This window comes from Schistocerca cancellata, chromosome 7 (genome assembly GCF_023864275.1).
Source record: "Schistocerca cancellata isolate TAMUIC-IGC-003103 chromosome 7, iqSchCanc2.1, whole genome shotgun sequence".
Lineage (NCBI taxonomy): Eukaryota > Metazoa > Arthropoda > Insecta > Orthoptera > Acrididae > Schistocerca > Schistocerca cancellata.
Window position 1 is genome coordinate 278,024,707 of NC_064632.1, and position 20,501 is coordinate 278,045,207.

The 20,501-nt window shown below is 40.8% G+C and overlaps 1 protein-coding gene across 1 annotated transcript in view; it reads left to right on the forward strand.

Annotated features, from left to right (window-relative positions):
* Positions 1-20,501, forward strand: part of LOC126092199 (out at first protein) — an 81,860-nt gene that overhangs the window by 10,306 nt on the left and 51,053 nt on the right. Inside the window, exon 4 of the mRNA XM_049907688.1 lies at positions 9,928-10,111. Coding sequence (XP_049763645.1) covers positions 9,928-10,111 — 184 coding nt within the window. The remainder of the gene's footprint in view (positions 1-9,927; positions 10,112-20,501) is intronic.

Here is a 20,501-nt window from a genome sequence, read left to right on the forward strand (position 1 = left end):
GAGTCTGGTTTATGGTTCGGCGGTACCCTCAGCATTGCATTTACTCGACCCAGTACACCACTGTGGCTTTCGTCTAGCGACAGGAGCTTTTAGGACAAGTCCAGTGACCAGCATCGTGGTGGAGGCTGGAGTCCCTCCATTGCAGGTTAGGTGTGCGCAATTGCTCTCCAGTTACGTTGCAGATGTTCATAGTTCTCCTGGGTGTCCAAATTACCGTCTCCTTTTCCCACCCATGGCGGTTCATTTCCCGCATCGGCGGCTCAGGTCGGGGCTTACAATTGCAGTTCGTGTGCGATCCCTTCTCTCCGAACTGGGGTCCTTGCCTTTACCACCTATACTTAAGGTTCATTTACGAACACCTCCATGGGGTACACCTAGGCTGCAGTTTCACCTGGACCTTTCATATGGCACTAAGGACTCAGTTAACGCAGCGACTCTGCTGTCACTCCCTCTCGATTCTCAACATGTACCGGGGCCATGAAGTGATTTACACCGATGTCTCAATGGCTGATCGTCACGTTGGCTTTACCTATGTTCATAGGGGACATATAGAACAGCACTCCTTGCCAGATGGCTGCAGTGTTTTCACTGCATAGCTGGCGGCCATATCTCATGCTCTTTACCACATCTGCTCATGCCCAGGCGAGTCATTTCTCCTGTGTACTGACTCCTTGAGCAGCCTACAAGCTATCGACCAGTACTACACTCGTCATCCTGTGGTCGCAACCATAAGGAGCCCATCTGTGCCCTGGAACGGTCCAGTCGTTCAGTGGTGTTTGTCTGGACCCCAGGTCAGGTCGGAATCCCAGGCAATGAACTTACCGACAAGCTGGCCAAACAGGCTACGCAGAAACTGCTTATGGAGATCACCTTCTCTGAAACTGACCTGTGTTCAGTATTACGCCTCAAGGTTTTGCAGCTTTGGGATACGGAATGGCATAACCTCAGTATGCACAACAAGCTGCGTGTCATTAAGGAAACTACAAATGTTTGGAAGACCTCCATGCGCGCCTCTTGCATGGACTTTGGTTCTCTGTCGGCTCCACATTGGCCATACGTGGCTGACACATGGTTACCTTCTCCGTTGCGAGGACCCAACTGGGTGTCGCTGTGGCTCACAAATAATGATCGTCTTTCTCTTGCTGGACTGCCCACTTTCCGCCGCTCTGCGGTGGACTTTTAACTTTCCCGGCACCCTGCCTTCGGTGTTGGGCGACAATGCCTCAACAGCAGCTTTAGTTTTACGTTTTATTTGTGAGGGTGACTTTTATCATTTGCTCCAAGTTTTAGCACATGTACTTTGTCCCTGTGTGTCCTTCTCTCTATTGCTTTCAGGAAGGGGGTTTTAATGTGTTTCAGAGTGGCTGGCTTTTCCTTTTTATCCTCATGTTTAGCCAGCCATGGTAACCTGCTTTCTTGTTTTAACCTCTTGTACCTGTTTCTTACATCTTGTGGTTTTCTTATCCCCTTTTTTCCATTAAGTGTTTGTTGCCCTTCAGTCGTTGTGGTTTTTCCTTTCATTCTGTTTTATGTTGTATCATTGTCGTATTCTCACCCTTGGCGGCATAGTTTCCTTTGGAACAAGGGACTGAAGACCTTGTAGTTTGGTCCCTTCCCCCCTCTTTTAAACAAAACAACTAAAGCTGCAGGAAGGGTTGACTACCCTGTAAAAGCAAAAGGCTCACTGTGGATAATACGTACACTGTTTCCTGTATAGGAGTTTCCACTGAGTAGAGTCCATTACCTATGAAGGTGTAGAAAAAGTTCGCTATTAAGACACAGTGTGAGATAGTCAGCCAAGACTGTCACAAAATGATCATGGTCTGTGGTGGACAATGCCCTGCCTGGCTATAAACAAAGGTTTTCAAACAGTTCAGCATCCAACACTGCAGATTGTTAATTTTGCTGTGTCCAGATGGCATGCCATTGTTGGAATGCCTAAAATTTGTATCTGAAGTAGAGTTCATTCAAAGTATTCTCCAGCTAAACACTAATCCTGCAATGTACCCTTTATGCTGCCACCTGCACCTTGAGGTATGGTTTGGCCACCCCTCACATATAAATCGAGGAGTATTCTGCAATGTCTCTACACTTTGCGAGTAGATGAGTACAACCCTCATCAGATGGGGACAGTTTTTCAACATTGCCTCCCATCTGGAAACTTGAGAGCTGTTTATGATGATTCACTGCCACATTTCTGTCTAAAACTTACTATATTTACTATTATGGAAGGGATGACTCGTTCAGTTGCAGGCAGGCACAATGGGAAGACGGTTGCGCATTAAGCTTTCGGTGAAAGCCTTCACCAGAAAAGAAAGCACACACACATTCATACAAGCAAGAACACCTCACACACACATGGCCACTATCTCTAGCTGCTCAGGCCAGACTGAGACTAAAATGAAGTGTGTCAAATGAGAACAACAATCTGTAGTGGAGCTGAGAAGCGAGAGGGATAGCAGTGTATGGGTGGGAGAAGGGGAGACAGTGCTGCCTGGCGGACCATGTGGGGGCTAGAGGTGGCAGATGAGGGTACATGGTGCAGTGTTGTGAGGCTCTGGGGAGGAAGTGAAGGACAAAAAGGGAATGGAAAGGAGAGGAGTAGCATTGAAATCAATCATGTTGGGTTCAGCTGCATGTTGTGCAATGGGGTGTTCCAGTCCTGTCACAGGCTTATCCTACCCCATCAGAGGCTGGGCCACCTGTGAAAGCAACCTGGTGGAGTACTAGACCTGATGCAGTCATTGCTTAGCTTTTTATATTAGTATGACTACCAACCAGCAATTCACCAGGATGAGTGTCTACTGCCAATCTGTGGTGAAGAGCAAAGTAGATCATGCTGTGGCACAACTTGCAGCTGAACGTAACATGCTAGATTTCAACAACTGCTTCACAACCCAGGTCATCTGGATTCTCTTCTTTGTCACCAGCTTTTCTGAACTGCGAAATTGGGATTTACAATAACAATACATTCACCGATCCCGAAATCATCCCAGCCTCAATTTATGGTAACAAACAGTCCCCACACCCTCCTGTCAATAGCCCACTGTCCCATCACCTCCTCCAAACTCATATCCCCTCATCCCCAATGTGCACTGCTCTCTTCCCTTTCCCTGCTCCTCTCTCTTCTGTTCTTCTTTTTTCACTTCTCTCCCTTCCCCAAAGCCTTCTTACACGGTACCGGGTAGCCTTCTCTGCCACCTCTAGCCTTTGAAAGCTCTGCCCAGCATCATTGTTTCCTCTTCCTACACCCCTGCTCTGCTGTCCCTCACCCTTCCCTGCTCCACTACAGTTGTTGCTCCCATTTGATGCATTTCATTTTATCTGGCCTGAGCAACCAGAGATAGCAGTCATATGTGTGAGGTGTGCTTGCTTGTGTAAATGCACGTGTGTATTACTAATGAAGGCTTTGGCTAAAAGCTAAATGTGTAACAGTCTTTTCATGGTGTCTGGCTGCAACTCAAGTCATCTTTATGGTGAGTAACAATCTCTCCTTTCCGTAATTGTTGATATTCCAACCTGGACTTCCCATTGTCTGACTTATTATATTTAGCAAGGAGAGAAATCTAATGATAGTAATATAACCTGAGTTTACACATGTGAGTTTGTTTCTGAATAGGTATGTGAGTAGAGTCATCTGCATCACTTTTGTCATTAGCAGAAAGTAATTTAGAGTATCTGCTTTTGAACAGATTAAATACAAACTTAAATGTCCAGAATAGTGTGACATTATGATGTTAGTATAAGAAATGTGTTATGTTAATGAGATGAAACAAATTTTTAGCCTTGTTTCACAAATTTTATTATTGCTGTACAACCTCTATGTTCTGGGTTACAAGTGAATTTCCTAGTACATAACTGAGCGTATAACCTGAAACTTATGTCATACTGTAATAATAAAGTTTGTGAAACAAGGCTAAAAAGTGTTTTGTTTAGTTAATACAGTATACAGTATTTCATCAAGAAGTCACAGTAGCATCAGTTAAAATAAGAAATGTAGTTGTATACTTTCTCTGAACTTTCTATGAGAATTCACTTTATTTCATAGTCACTTAAGAACCATATTTTGTTAAGAGCTGTTAGGTGTTGAACAACACCACAGGGAATTTTTAGTGTCTAAAAGTCATAATCTTCGGTTTGATACTATCAACATAAATAAACAAAATGCAATCAGGACTTACCTGAACAATTTATCTTCAACCCAACACTCTGCCACATGCCATAAAGTGGCTTTTGGAGTGTAGATGTTGTTGAAGAACCCTCAGTGTCAGCTAGGATTGACTTTAGATGTGATGAGAGCTTACTGGTGTGCTGAGTGAAGAAAAGAGATTTTTCAAGCTATGGTAATGCATTGAGCAATGGGCATTTTCGTACCTTGTCATGCCATGGTGACAATGTGGTAATGAGATTTCATATATGTTCCAACACACACACAAAAGGAAATTTTACCTTCACTGAACCAGACATGTCCTCATTCTAACACCATTTGACTGCAGTTACAACTTCATTTGACCTAAGTATTGATAACAACCAGTCAGCCGGTGTGGCTGAGCGGTTCTAGGCGCTTCAGTCTGGAACCGCACAACCGCTACGGCCGCAGGTTTGAATCCTGCCACGGGCATGGATGTGTGTGATGTCCATAGGTTAGGTAGGTTTTAAGTAGTTCTAAGTTCTAGGGGACTGATGACAGATGTTAAGTCCCATAGTGCTCAGAGCCATTTGAACCATTTGGTAACAAACAGATGTAGGTCATTGGCATCCACTTGGAATGGGCAATATAGTGTTCCCACATCTGAGGCAGAAGACAGGGCTAACATTGTGAAATGCTAGGATGAGGGAGAAAAGAACCCATGACACTGTAAATAAATAATTGTAATGTCAGGTACTGTTAACTGCATAATGATTTTGAGCTCACTATCTGTTCAGTACTTGTGTCTGAACTTCTTTGGACTTATTCTGTTTTTGGATTATACTAAAATTAGATATAAATGTATCTGAGGGCTGATTGCATAAACCAGTTGATGGTAGATTAGCACAAAAAATGAACTCTTATCAAATTGAACTCAGATATCTACACTGAATGAACATTAATCTAAGGTTATATTGCTTTGACCTAAGATCAGGTTCAACTGGGATATTTTTGTTGAACAACTGAAGTTATATTGCATCTGTCACTTTACAAAAAATTTGGATTTCATTTTGCACAAACAAAAGCCAAAAAGAAGTGAATAATAAATTATTCGTAACATTCCCACTCTGCTGAAGTTTGAAATAATTTTTTCAGTCTTAAAGTCTAGGCAAAGGAGAGTACCAATGATGCAAGTATGAGCACATCTCCTGTAAGAATTCTTGGAGATAATTTGTAATTAATGTGAAAAATTTAAAGGCGCTTCACGGACACTTAGTGGTAGAGTAAGATAGGGAAATATGAACTATTTGCAGTAAACAGTAGGTGTACAGGGTGAAAAGTATTTAAACCGACAAACTCTGGGAGGTTGTAAGCGACATCAAAACAAATATTTTTCCCTAATGTCATTTTTTCCTATGAGGATTATTTAAACCGGTAGAGGCGGTATTACACTCTTCAGTTGCTAGAGGCCATATTACCATCTTCAGTTGTTACACGGTGTATTATGCTCTTTACTTGTATAGGCAGCTGCTGTCCACCACTGTAGTAGTGCATTGTCTCTGTTTACTAATGGAGAGATACACCTGGAAGGAGTACACTGATATGGTTGGTGCGTACTACATAGCGCACCACAAAGGACGAGCTGCACAGCGGGTTTATTAACAACAATACCCTAATCGCCGTATCCCGCATCATACGACCTTTGCTGCTGAGTACCAACGTCTGCGTGAGACCGGGTCATTTAGCAGGTTACCTGGACAGGGACGCTGTCGCATGGTAAGAACGCTGCAATTTGAGGAAGCTGTCTTGCATCATGTGGAGGGGGATCCCTCAATCAGCACTTGTGCAATTGCACGTAACATGGGGACGAATCAGACCAATGTAAGAACAGTCCTTCGAGAGCAATTCTTACTTCCATTTCACGTACAGCGTGTCCACAACCTGGAATCAGTTGATTATCCACCCAGAGCACAGTTTTCGCAGTGGTACCTAGAACAGTGTGAAATGCAGCCTACATTTCCATCCTCTGTGTTGTTTACCAATGAAGCAACGTTCGGGCGTGATGGAGTCTTCAACATGCACAATTCGCATGTTTGGAGTGAGGATAACCCACATGCCACAGTTACTAGCGCTCATCAAGTGCGGTTCTTCGTTAATGTGTGGGTCAGTGTTGTTGGGGACTGTTTAATTGGGCCGTATCTGCTACCTAGGCCATTAAATGGTAGGCACTATTACAATTTTCTCGCCAGAGCATAGCCAGAATTGCTGGGAGACATCCCGCTCCCTACAAGACAACACATGTCGATTCAAGGTGACGGGCTGTCGGCACATTTGAGTCGTCGGGTGCGTCTATTCCTGGACCGACGGTTCCCAGAAACGTGGATTGGCAGAGGTGGTCCTGTACCACGGCCTGCTCGATCCCCAGATATGTCCCCTCTGGACTTTTTTGAATGGTGAGAGATGGGCGTCCTTGTTTACGCAACTCCTGTTGCATCAGAAGAGGATCTGGTTGCCCGGATAGTAGCAGCAGCAGGAACAATTCAGGATACTCCTGGGGTTTTTGCCAGTGTCAGACAGAACATGATCCGACGGTGTAACCTTTGTTTACGTGTCAATGGAGGAATTTTTGAAAATCTACTGTCATTGAAATTGGGTTGTGTTAATGTGTTGTCTCTTGGTCATAAAAAGAAATGGAAAAGTGTTTGTTGGTTTAATTAATTTGGCACCAGAGAAATCTTCCTCTACCAGTGTAAATATTCCTCATAGGAAAAAATGACATTATGGAAAAAATATTTGTTTTGATGTCCCCTACAACATCCCAGAGTTTGTCGGTTTAAATATTTTTCACCCTGTATATGAAGTTTGATAGCAGCCAGTAATGGATCAATGTTTCTTACTGAAATGCTTGCTAGTCTTGAACAGCAGTAATTACACCACAATTTGTGTTAATTCTCGACAAATCAGTGATCACAAGAGCGAAAATTTAGGTACCAATGTACAAAGGCATTTAAAATCTACATACGCGTTGATGAACACACACAGTATGGACGTTTTAGTCAGAAAAGTCATATTTATTGACCAATAATGAAACAAAAGTATGTCTCACTAGGTCAGAGGTTGTGTGCTGGACTGTGTATCCAAAGGCCCAGGGCTCAATTACAAGTTAGTCCTTGAATCTTTCCCCGTTGTTTCATTTATCACTTAAGATTTCTCTAGTGATGTTTGTTAATATGAAAAATACGGGATCACGCTGTTGTTTGGAGTCCACATAAAACTATAGATCATGTCTAGATTGTTATGTCTCTTCAAAGTTATAAGGAACACAATGTTATACCACCTGCAAAAGGACTGTTTTAGTAAATCACTGTTGCACTCGAACCGTCCTTTGGATTGATGACGGCAGCACTTAAGCAGACAATGCAGATGTACGGGATGTTCAGACATTCCCATTGCAAATTTCCAGGACTTGTAAAAGGGAGTGAGTACATAATATTTTGAATGGGAACCCATGTCTGGAAACGTAGCATTTCCATTCTACAACAGTTTCAATTCAGATGTGTAACGTGTCCACGTTTGCTGAAGGACGTAGAAAAGTCTCTGTGTTGCCTGTTCTCATATGTGACAGGGTAGATAGGATGGTGTGCGATGTCAGATGGTCACCTGATATTGAATGCATTGGCACTATTTTAAACAAATGTGTTTAAGTTATTAATGGATGTGTCGTTATGTTTCCTTTCAAATTATTACGTAATAATTGTACTGCGTCATGCCAAATCCAGTTCCTCAAGCAGAAGTGGACGAGTTAAACGTCTGAACTGAAACCATTGTAGAATGGAAACAGTATGTTTCTAGACATTGGTTCGTGTTCAAAGTATTATGTACTCACTCTCCTCTACAAGTCCTACCAGTAAAAGTTTGTAATGGGAATTTCCCTGTGCTCCTTTGATGCTCTACATCAATAGTTTCCCCAGTGTTGAATAATGATGGCTTTAAAACGTAATCTACACAAGAAGCTGCCAAGATTCATGGCCTGCAATCTGTAATATGTATGTGTTTACCATGCTCTGCCAATTTGATATTGACGCCACAGTCGCCTAGTTTGTGTCCAAAGGGAAATTGGCAGCACCATTTGATGTACAAGCCCTGGTGGTTATGTGTTGTCAGCTGCTGAGCTGTTTGTCCTCTATGCTATTGATTGCAAAGATAGTTATGACAATGTGTTTTGAAACCATATTGCCTGGAAAGTCACTTTCTATTTAATTATATAGTTTATTTTAATTTACTTTATGGATGTCTTGGCTATTTTGATATTTTTCACCTGCAGAGATGTTTCTTGAGAATGTTTGTGGACTTTTTCCACTTTTTTCTTCCTCCTTTATACAGTGTAAAACTTTCAGTAAAAAATACTGTGTATGTAAGATATGTGATTAATGTCTGCAGTTGAAGTGAGATTGTGTCAAAAGCTGATTAGTGGTTTTTCCAAATGTGTCCATGCTAATTTAGATCAACACTGAATCTCTTTCAGTTGGTCAAAGTTTAGTATTATACAACATAGTGAATTTTTCAGTTAGATGTGTTTTCTGAAGTGAAGTCAAATTTTATCTTCAGTCACGGATATTTTTACAATCTGCTCTAACTATGTAGGGCCTTTGTGTGCTAAGAATTTAGTTTCACAAAATATATTCAACAATTTTACATTTATATGACAAAGGTGAAATTGAAAGAATGACATGTAAAATATTCTGTGGAGATAAGAGTCTGTGATAACCTTTTCAATCGAGATAGCAGTTTCCAACTTAGCACCACATGGAACGCTCTGATGCGAAACTGGTGAAGGCAACAGATTGAATAGGCGGCCCCCGCCAAGACATAACACACAAACCTGCCAGCACACAGAGACCCCAAACACCGCCGGCCGTGACTGTCCCCACCATGGGTTCTGAAACCCATTCTGGAGTTACACTATTGGTGCTGCCAGCACAGACAAGGCAGAGGATCTTGTGGCCCAGGGACTATAAAGACCTGGACAGGACACGAACCTGACACTTTGCCTGAAGATGACAAGTAGGTAACTTCTTGAAACGTTGCCACAGATTGACATCTTAACTCAGGTGATAACCCAAGAAGACTTCATTGAGATTCTCTGAGAAAGTGTAGATTTGCATAAAATATTCTGTGTGCAGTGTTCCATCTACCTCCTCCTCCAACCCCCTCTGTCTGGTACCCCATTGTCCTATTATTAATCATCAAACCTTCTTAAGAAACAATTTCAGCATCTTTTTGTAATTGTTATTTGTGGTAAGACAGTGGTAAAGATGGAAATCCGACACCTCTTTCCCTTGACTCCAGCGAGTGCTTCAGTGTTAATGCAAGTTTACTTGTAAAATATTCCTTAATATCTTTTATATAGTGCAGCAAAAGCATTAAGGCGGCTATTCTGGTATTATTTTTGGGAAGTTGCTCTTTATGCTAGCTCGTCAAAGGATAACTCTGAAAGCTACCATGTTTTCTTTCTTTCTTGTGTGGCAGTTGACAACTCAATGCTTCTGCTTTTCAGTGAGTAATCTCCTGTAATCCTACAACATTTTCATTCTTAAGAGCTTTCCCCAAACTTTCATTAACCATGTATACAATAGTAGTTTCTTGTGATTCAAAAGGTTTTTATGGGAAGAGCATTATCAGTCATAGCTCCAGTCCATAACGTTGTTGTTAAAAAAAACTTGTTAAATGGCTTGCTCACATCAACCACAGTTTTGTTTTTCCTATGTCCATATACTTGCAATATTCTTAATTTGCAGAAGAATCCAGGCACTGTAAGGACACCAGAAGAAGACAGGGGACGCGAGAATTTCACAATGGATTTGATTGTTGATGTGAACAAGAGTGGTGCCATATCACATCATATTGCAGCTATGTGTGGAGAAGCATCTGATGCTACATATACCAGAGAACAAGATTTGCAACTATGGGCAGCGCGTCCAGGTCAGTATACATATCAAGCTTTGTTACTAACTGCTTTTTTAGGATGTTCGTGCATTATAAAAAAATTTAAGAGTGATATAAAATGGAGGGACATCGGAGAAGTTGAGGCATGCTCCTAGGTTCTTTACCACTTGGTTTGAGCAATGCGTGTAACTTTTGAAGTATAGATTTAGATGTAGATGTAGATTGTCTTCTGTATGTTTCAGTTCAGTACAAGATTACCCTTGAAATACCTTCAGAAAAAGGCTTCATACAAAATTTGTAATAAAATTTCTCTTTTTCAGAAACGCTTTTCTTGCCATTGCCTGTATGAATTTTATATCCTCTCTACTTGACTAGCGTCATTTATTTTTTCTCGCAAATAGCAAAACTCGTGTTCTACTTTTAGTGCCTCGCTTCCTAATCTGTTTCTGTCAACATCACCTTACTAATTCAATTACACTCCATTACCCTTGCTTACATTCAGTTACCCCTATTTTACTTTTGTTTGTTTATTTTATAACATCTTTTCAAGACACTGTCCATTCCATTCAACTGCTCTTCCACGTCCTTTGCTGTGTCTGACAGAATTGCAATGCCTTTGGCAAACTGAAAAGTTTTTTTTATTTTTTTCTCTCTATAAAGTTTGACTAACATTGGGGATAGGCTACAACCTTGTCTCGCTTGCTGCTTAGCCATTGTTTCCCTTTCATGCCCCCTCGAATTGTGTAACTGCTATCTGGTTTCTGTACAGGTATTTTACTCCTGACACCTCCACAATTTTAACGATTTATTCCAGTCAACATTGTCAAATGTTTCATCTAAATCTACAAATGTAAGTTCACCTTTCTTCAGTCTGTGTTCTAAGATAAGTCGTAGGGTCGGTATTGCCTCACATATTCCTACATTTCTTCAGGACCAATGTTGATTTCCCCCAAGTCTGCTTCTATGAGTTTTTCCATTCATCCTTAAATAATTCTTTTCAGTACTTTGCAACTGTGACATATTAAACTGATGGCTCTGTAATAGTCACATGTGTCAACATCTGTGTTCCTTGAATATTCTGTTTGCTAGTATTTTGTTCAGTAGGTGACCAGGCATAACTGCATTCAATACTTTTCATAAGTCAAGGAACATGGCATCAGCTTGAGTGTCTGTTTACATTGCCATTTGGCCTCATGATCGAACAGAGGAAGCTAGGTTTCACAAGGTTGCCGTCGAAGGAGTCCATTATTATTTCTGCAGATAAGATTTTTTTGGTCTCCAGTAAGATAACAATACACAATCATAAAACTACTTCTACTTCTTCTTCTTCTTCACTTCTGTGCTATGTCAATTGTGGCCTGTTACATTTCCCATCGTTTTCTTGGTCCGCCATTTTGGTTTGAAGTTCTTTACCTGACATGCTAGTCCCTCTGGATCCATTCTATGTAAATATTCATTCCATTTCTTTTTGTTTCCATTGAGTTTTCCTTCCACACTCCAAATTCTCAACTCCTTTCAGATATCTTCATTTTGTATTGTATCTGTTCTTTTACATCCCTTCACCACTCTAAGGAATCCCATTTCTGTTCCTTATATTTGTTTTCCTTGTCTTTTATTCAGTACCTGTGATCTGCTTCCATGTAATAGAGTTGGCAGTTAAAGTTCTAATCATTGTTCCATAAATTCTTCCAAATATCTTCAACTTAGTCTATGTATCTTCTCCGAATTCATGTAATATTTTACATCCAAGATATTTTACATCTTTTTTCTAAATATAAAACATATTCCAAAATCTTTTAGTGGATTGACATACATGATATAGGCCCAGGATGCACAATTTCAGTTCTGAAGTCACTATCCAGTCTAACAACTTTGCTCGCCGCAGCCCCTTTATTAGGATATGAAAAAAATTATCCCCCCTCCATCTCTCTTTATGGAGTTTGTTTGACAGACAAACTGTTCGAACAGCATCATATTGTTTAATAGGATACTAAGGTTCAACATAACCATGGCAAACATTAATACATACCATTACTATAGTCTAGTGGTCTAACACTTCATTTTTGTGTATCATTGTCTTTGGTCAGAGAAGTTTCACTTATCAATGGCAGCTCTTGAGTCAAACTCAGACAGAGGAGGGTCATTTACAGATACCAGCAGCAAATTCTCAAGTGTATCTGTCAGCCAAGCCCTGTATTCAGTTTTTAGTCTGTTGTGACAGCTGAAACCTCACTCACATGAAACTGTGTTCACAAGTAGAACAGCATAAAATCTGAGAACCTGAAGCAGATTGGGGAATCTTGCGGAAAAATTTGATTGTAAATTGTCTAAGAGTGTGATTCAACATCAGTGAGGGAAACAAAAGTTTGTATTCTGCCCACTCACGTAGCAGAACATTCACTTCCTCATCAAAGAGAATTTAGAGTCAAATACATGAAGACCTTTTTTATTTCTTCATTTCGATATTAAATAATTTTGTCATGATGAGGCTAGCCTAAGGTGTCAAAAACATATAGAGAGGTAATAACCATCTGATGAGGCAGATTGCAACCTGTGTGTGATGTACTCCTTTGCTTTTTTTGATTAAGTTACTTGTTACAGTCTGGTATTCTTGTTCCCAAGTCTAAATGTTTGTCAGCTGAACATTATTAATTTTTCCTGAAATTTTTTACCTGTTCCAAAAACCTTTGTTCACTTGGCCCAACAGTAGAATGGAAGTCCTCCAAAACTGATATGCAGTGTTCAGTTTTCATTTTCAGGGATCAAGTAAGCAGTTCCTTATATTATAGTGCCACACTTAATGGTCTGTTTCCAGTAGAAGTACAAGAGAAGGTAGAGAAGCATAACAGATTTAAATTTCTTTATACTTTTCAGCAGACCTTTGGCTTTAGCGGCGTCATTCTCATTTCAGTGGGCTACCTGTTCAAGGTGGGTCACATCTTGTTTCTGTGGTTGCAGGAGAGCTTGAATGGTACTCTCTCTCTTTGCTTACTAGCCACCTGATGGTGTGAATATCACTCAATTTACAAATTTCTCCTCCTAGAATTTGTACTGTTTTGTTGATATGTGATAGAATTTGAAAATAGTTCTGACAACCAAGTAAAATGCTTTGAGATGTTCATATGTCCTATGGGGATCTAACACGGCAAGCGGTGTACAAGATAATAATGCTTATCAGTTTTGGGAAAAGAGCTTTCATTTGCACAGCTAATCATGTTTTGTGTCTAACCATATTTGCAGCACCATCAGTACCTAAACCTATAACATTTTTCTCTGTATTCACTTGGGCCTATGATCTTATCTAAATAATCTGTTAAAGCTGTGAAATAACCAGTGGAACTGGAGTCTGGTACACCTAAAATGTCCTCCTTGATGTGGCCACCTTTTGCATTAAGGTACTAGGTCTACAACTTTGCTTCCGCCGTTTTTTCTCGAAGTTTGTGGCTTTATTGCGAAAAACTTACCAAAAAAAATTATGATTCATAGTATTACCCATTGCTGGCCACTACATTCTCCCATCTTTCGGATAGCATTTGAATCCCGTGGCAGAAGAACAGGGCGTCTTTTGTGCGGATCCATGAATCGATTCAATTTTGCACTTGTTCATATGATCGGAAGTGCTGGTCAGCCAGACTGTATGCCACTGATCGAAAAAGGTGGTAGTCAGAGAGAGCAATGTATGGAGAATACGGTGAGAGGAATAGGACTTCTCATTTCAACGTTTCCATGTATATTTTGACAGGTTTTCGACATGGGGGTTTTGCAACCTGCTGTAAAATTACCTTTTACGTGTCTATTGCTGTATTTGTTTTTCAGCGCTGGGCTCAAACGCATCGATTGCTTTCGGTAATGATGTCCTGTGACTGTCTTTGTCTGTTTCAGTAGCTACGAAAACGTTCTGTCTTGCACCGCCATGCCAATCTTCGACATCAAAATCACCATTCTTAAGGTGTTGAGAACATTCTCTGCACATTCTTCCACTAATAATTCCCTCACCATTGGACTTACCCAACATTTTAAGAGCCACAGCCGCAGATTTCTTCATGTTAAAGCAGAAAATTAAAACTTCCACAAATGGCGAGAAATGGGTACATAAGTTGACATACTTAATCGAGAATAACATTATGATGCCATCACAGATCGACTAATATTTTTATAGCATTATGTTTACAGATGCCTAAGCTTATTATATTACACCTATGATCAACCACCCGAACCCTACTTGCTGCTACTGCTGTCTATTGCAAAACGGCGGAAGCAAAGTTGTAGACCTAATATCTTACATGCACATGTGCATAAACAATTGCAGATTGATCATTGGAACCCTCAATTAGAAGACTGGTGTATTTACAGTTTTCCAATTTGTGTATGAGGTGATGCTTCAGTGTGTCCACTGTAAAATGAATGAATTCTGTGCACAGTTTTTCATTGCCACACTGTGCTATCACAGTCACTATTTTCGTGCCAAATGCAGAAGGTGCACAAAGTCTTTAAATGGCTTCTCATGCTCAGCAATGTAATGTACTACATTAAACAAATATGTAAGGTGAGAAAACGTTTGACTGTAAGTTTTTTAATGCACCTGGCCATTGATGTTTCTGTGGATTGTTTCTTTACCTTTACACAATCAACATTTTTCGAGCCCTCCATCAGACGTGGGTATGTGTGTGTTGTTCTTAGCATCAGTTAGTTTAAGTAGTGCGTAAGTCTAGAGAACAATGAAAGTCTAGACCGATGACCTCAGCAGTTTGGTCGATGTTACTAGCTTGCATCTGTTCACATAATTTACAAAATGCAAGCTTTATTGTGTCATTATACAGTAGCCACTCAAAATGGCTTAACTAGTCTATTAAATTTCCTTTTGGTTGAGAGTGGTGGTGTGACAATATCATCTTTCCTTTTAGGAGAATAGGAAGATGATATAAGTTAAACACTGTTACTACTGGCTGATTACGTCTCACAAACTGTAATTTGTTTTCGCTGCTCATGAGGAACATTCACATTGTCTTTCCCACTTTGGTCACCAGCTGCACATGTTTCAGTGGATGTATTATGCTTAAAAAACACTGAATGTTTGCTTTTCTCTTTCCCATCATGATAACTAATCTGTCACAAAATTAGAAATAATATATGTGTAGTTACAATAGTGTTGGAAAAGATAGATTGCTACTTACCGTAAAGAAGATAAATTAGCCGCGCAGAGTGGCTGTGCAGTTTGAGGCGCCATGTCATGGATTGCATGGCCCCTCCTGCCGGAGGTTCGAGCCCTCCATCGAACGTGGGTATGTGTGTGTTGTTCTTAGCGTAAGTTAGTTTAAGTAGTGCGTAAGTCTAGAGAACCATGAAAGTCTAGAGACAGATGACCTCAGCAGTTTGGTCCCTTAGGAATTCACACATTTAGAAGACATTAAGCTGCAGACAAACACAATTAAGACACATAGAGGTTGTGGCCACAGCCTTCATTAGCAAAAGAGAAACACACACCATTCATATGCAGAAGCAAGCACACCTCACGCACACGTGACCACCACCTCCAGCATCTCAGGCTGGAATGTTATGTCACAATATAGGTAACCGTAAAATGTGAATACCAGAGATAGCAAAGCATACCATACCATACCATACATTACCGCCTTTTTTTAACCAAGACTTTCTCCTTACTGGCAACACTTGGTATGGTGTATACACACACTGCTGTAGTAAGTGAGGTGTGCACGAGTTTACGTTGTCTATACAATTCTGAACCTCGCCGTAGTGTGTTTAGAAAATACAATAAAATTTACATGGAAGCCTGGATTGCCAGTTGCCAGTTTTTTATTGCCAATGGGGAGCTTGCGATAATGAACTTTGCACTCTCTATAGGCCTAGATTTATGGTCTAGAGGTAGCACATTTTATTAGTAATCAAAAGGCCTCGATCACAGGTTGAAACCCAGCCACTTTTTAAATTTTGAATAAAAATCAGGAGCAATGGTGGCTGCTGACTGCCGGGATAAGAAGTCACCCCCATTCTGCCAACAGCCTTGTCATAGAGGACAGAGGAGCAGAGAGAGGTTCAGGGCACTCTCTTGGCTTTGTGGTGGGAAACCTCCCTGAAAGGCTGAAGAATCAGCAGTGATCAATGGCGTGAGGATGCAGAAGGCAATGGAAACCAGTGCATTAAAGACACACAGTGTGTACCCACAGGACTTGTGGCCTTTAGCTGAAAAAGTGTCATGATCTCTCCATTGGTAAATGATCCCCTATTCAGATCTCTGTGAGGGGACTGCCAAGGGAGAGGTGGCTATGAGGAAAAAAATGGATTAAATAGCAACATGATAATGTCCTATGAGTCACTGTGTGGAATGTCAGATGTTTGAATGTGGTAAGGCTCAATCTAGATTAGTGGGAATCAGTGAAGTGAAGTGGAAGGAAGACAAGGATTTATGGTCAGGCGAGTGTAGGGTAACATCAACAGCAGCAGAGAATTGTACTATGGGAGTAGAATTTGTTATCAATAGGAGGGTGGGGCAGAGAGTGTGTTACTGTGAACAGTTCAGTGGCAGGGTTGTTCTAATCAGAATCGACAGCAAACTATCACCGACAAAAGTAGTACAGGTATACATACTGATGTCGAAAGCCAAAGATGAGATAGAGAAAGCATATGAGGATATTGAAGGGGTAATTCAGTACATAAAAGAAGATGAAAATCTAATAGTCATGTAGGATGGGAATGCAGTTGTAGGAAAGGAGAAGAAGAAAGGGTTACAGGAGAATATGGGCCTGGTAGTAGGAATGAAAGAGGCGAAAGACTAATTGAGTTCTGCAATAAATTTCAGATGCTAATAGCAAATACTCTGTTCAAGAATCACAAGAGATGGTGATATGCTTGGAAAAGGCGGGGAGATATGGGAAGATTTAAGTTAGATTACATCATGATCAGGTAGAGATTCCAAAATCAAATATTAGATTGTAAGGCGCACCTAGAACAGATATAGACTCAGATCACAATTTAGTAGAGGTGAAGAGTAGGCTGAAGTTTAAGAGACTGTTCAGGAAGGATCAATGTGCAAAGAAATGGAATGTGAAAGTACTGAGGAATGAAGAGATACACTTGAAGTTCTCTGATACTGCGGTAATGAATAGTTCAGTAGGCAGTTCAGTAGAAGAGGAATACACATCCCTAAAAAGGGCAATCACAGAAGCTGTAAAGGAAAATGTAGGTACAAGGAAGGTAACTGCAAAGAAACCATGGATAGCAGAAGAAATACTTCAACTGGTAGCAGAAGAAATTCTTCAGCTGATAGACAAAAGAATGAAGTGCAAAAATATTTGGGGATATTTAGAAATACAGATACAAGACACTTAGGAATGAAATAAATATGAAGTGCTGGGAAGCTAAGGCAAAAGTTCTATGTGGAAAATATGAAGAAATCAGAAAAGAAATTATTGCTGGAAGAAATGATTCAGCACATAAAGTTAGAACAGTGAAATTAAACACAAGAATGGGAAAACTAAGAATGCAATGGGAATTCCACTGTTAAATGCAGAGGAGAGAGCAAATATGTGGAAAGAGTACACTGAGGGCCACTACGAGGGAGAGGACATGTCAGATGATGTGATAGAAGAAGAAACAGGAGTCAATATGTAAGAGATAGGGGATACAGTATTAGAGTCAGAATTTAGAAGAGCCCCGGAAGGCTTAAAATCAAATAAGGTTGGAGGGATAGATAACATTCCATTGGAATTTCTCAAATCATTGAGGGAAATGGCAACAAAACCATTGTTCATGTTGGTGTGAAGAATGTGAGACACCAGCAATATACAATCAGACTTTTGGAGAAACATCATCCATACAATTCCCAAGGCTGCAAGAGCTGAAAAGTACGAGAATTTATAGAACAGTCAGCTTAACAGCTCATGCATCCAAGTTGCTGACAATAATAACAGACAGAAGAGTGGAATATAAAATTGAGAATCTCTTATGACAATCAGTTTGGCTTTAGGAAAGGTAAAGGCACCAGAGAGAGAGAGAGAGAGAGAGAGAGAGAGAGTGCTGATGTTGCATGGAAAAACATTTGACAATGTCAAATGGTGCAAGATGTTAAAAATCCTGAGGAAGGTAGGGGTCAGCTATAGGGAAAGATTAGTAATATGCAATATGTACAAGAACCAAGAGAAACAATAAGAGTGTAAGAACAAAAACAAAGTGCACAGATTGTGGTGACTGTGTGGGATGCACACAAAAGTTTTTTTAGATGAGGGTCTCTCCATCCAGTCCAGATAATAATAACTGTAGGAAACGCAGAAGTGTCAATGTAAAATCGATAGAAATGCCTCCCACAGGTAAGAGTATTCAAATCCTAATGGCACCTGGCAAATCATTTGCAACAAAGTGCCAGAGTTTGAAGCACTTCTGAAAAGCAATGAAGTTCACATAATACTAGGTACGGAAAGCTGGTTGAAAACTGAAATTGATAATAGTGAGATGTTTTGGTTAAATTTGAGTGTGTATCAGAAGGGCAGGCGAATGGGAAATGGGGGTGGTGTGTTTGTCGCAGTAGACAAGACACTCAAATCCACCAAAATAGAGACTGAAGCTGCATATGAGATCGTTTGGGCAAGACTCAGTATCAGGGGTGGGCGTAAAACGGTAATTAATCCTTCTGTCACCCACCAGACTCATCTCATGATGTAACTGAAAACCATAGAGAAAACCTCAGTTCAACTGGACATAAGTTCCTCAGTCGTACTGCATTCATCAGTGGAGACTTTAATCATCCTACAATTAGTTGGGAAAATAAATTTTGTTAATGGTGGGCATGATACGACAGACTGTGAAATGTCCGTTCTCACGATGGAAATATAATGAAACTAATAACAACAAATAGGCTGGACCTCTTTGAGGATGTCCACATCGAAACTGGTATCAATGACTGTTATGCAGTTGTGGCAACAATGATTACCAAAATACAAAGGACAACTAAAACAATTGGAAACATATATATGTTCAGTAATCAAACAATGGAAAATCCAGGATGGAATGTAACAATACCAGAGAAGGAAAGTTGCTACTCACCAGATAGCAGAGATGCTGAGTCGCAATAGGCACAACAAAAAGATTCACACAATTAAAGCTTTCAGCCATTAAGGCCTTTGTCAGCAGTACACACACACACACACACACACACACACACACACACACACACACACACACACACACACACACACACACAACTTGCACACATGTCTGCAGTCTCAGAGAGCTGAGACCACACTGCGAACAGCAGCACCAGTGCATGATGGGAGTGGCGACTGGGTGGGGTAAGGAGGAGGCTGTGGGGGGGGGGGGGGGATAGTATGGTGGGAGTGGCGGACAGTCAAGTGTTACAGTTTAGACGGAGGGCAGGAGAGAAGGTGCGGAGGGGGGAAGGGGTAAGTAATGGAAAGGAGAGAAATAAGAGAAATTAAAAGACTGTGTGTGGCGGTGAAATGACGGCTGTGTAGTGCTGGAATGGGAACAGGGAGGGGGCTGGATGGGTGAGGACAGTGCCTAACGAAGGTTGAGGCCAGGAGGGTTACGGGAACATAGGATGTATTGCAGGGAAAGTTCCCACCTGCGCAATTCAGAAAAGCTCGTGTTGGTGGGAAGGATCCATTTGGCACAGGCTGTGAAGCAGTCATTAAGATGAGAGATATCATGTTTGGCAGCGTGTTCAGCAACAGGGTGGTCCACTTGTTTCTTGGCCACAGTTTGTCGGTGGCCGTTCATGCCGACAGACAGCTTGTTGGTTGTCATGCCTATATATAATGCAACACAGAGGTTTCAGCATAGCTTGTAAATCACATGACTGGTTTCACAGGTATCCCTGCCTTTGATGGGATAGGTGATGTTAGTGACCGGACTGGAGTAGGTGGTGTGTGAATCTTTTTGTTGTGCCTACCACGACTCAGCATCTCCGCTAATTAGATACAAAATGAGTAGTGTCATATCTCAGTGAGGAACCTGAAACTCTCAGCATAGGGCAGGAGTGTGTAGAGGAACTATGGCTCAAGTTTAAAAGACTAATTGACCACACACTGAATAGATATGCGCCCAGTAAAACAATTCTCCAAGAAGGGTAGGAGAAGTGATCCACAAAACTACATTCCAATATTCTTGACATTAGTTTGTTGTAGAATCTTGGAACACATTCTATTCTCACACATAATGAGGTATATTGAACAGGATCAGCAACTCATTGTCAACCTGCATGGATTCGAAAACACTGATCATGTGAATCCGAACTCACACTTTTCTCACATGACATACTGAAAGCTTTGGATTAAGACAGTCCGATACATGCAGTATTTCTTGAATTACAAGAAGCATTTGACGCAGTACAACACCTATACTTTTTGTCAAAAGTGTGATCATATGGGGTATCAAGTGAAATTTGTGACTGGAT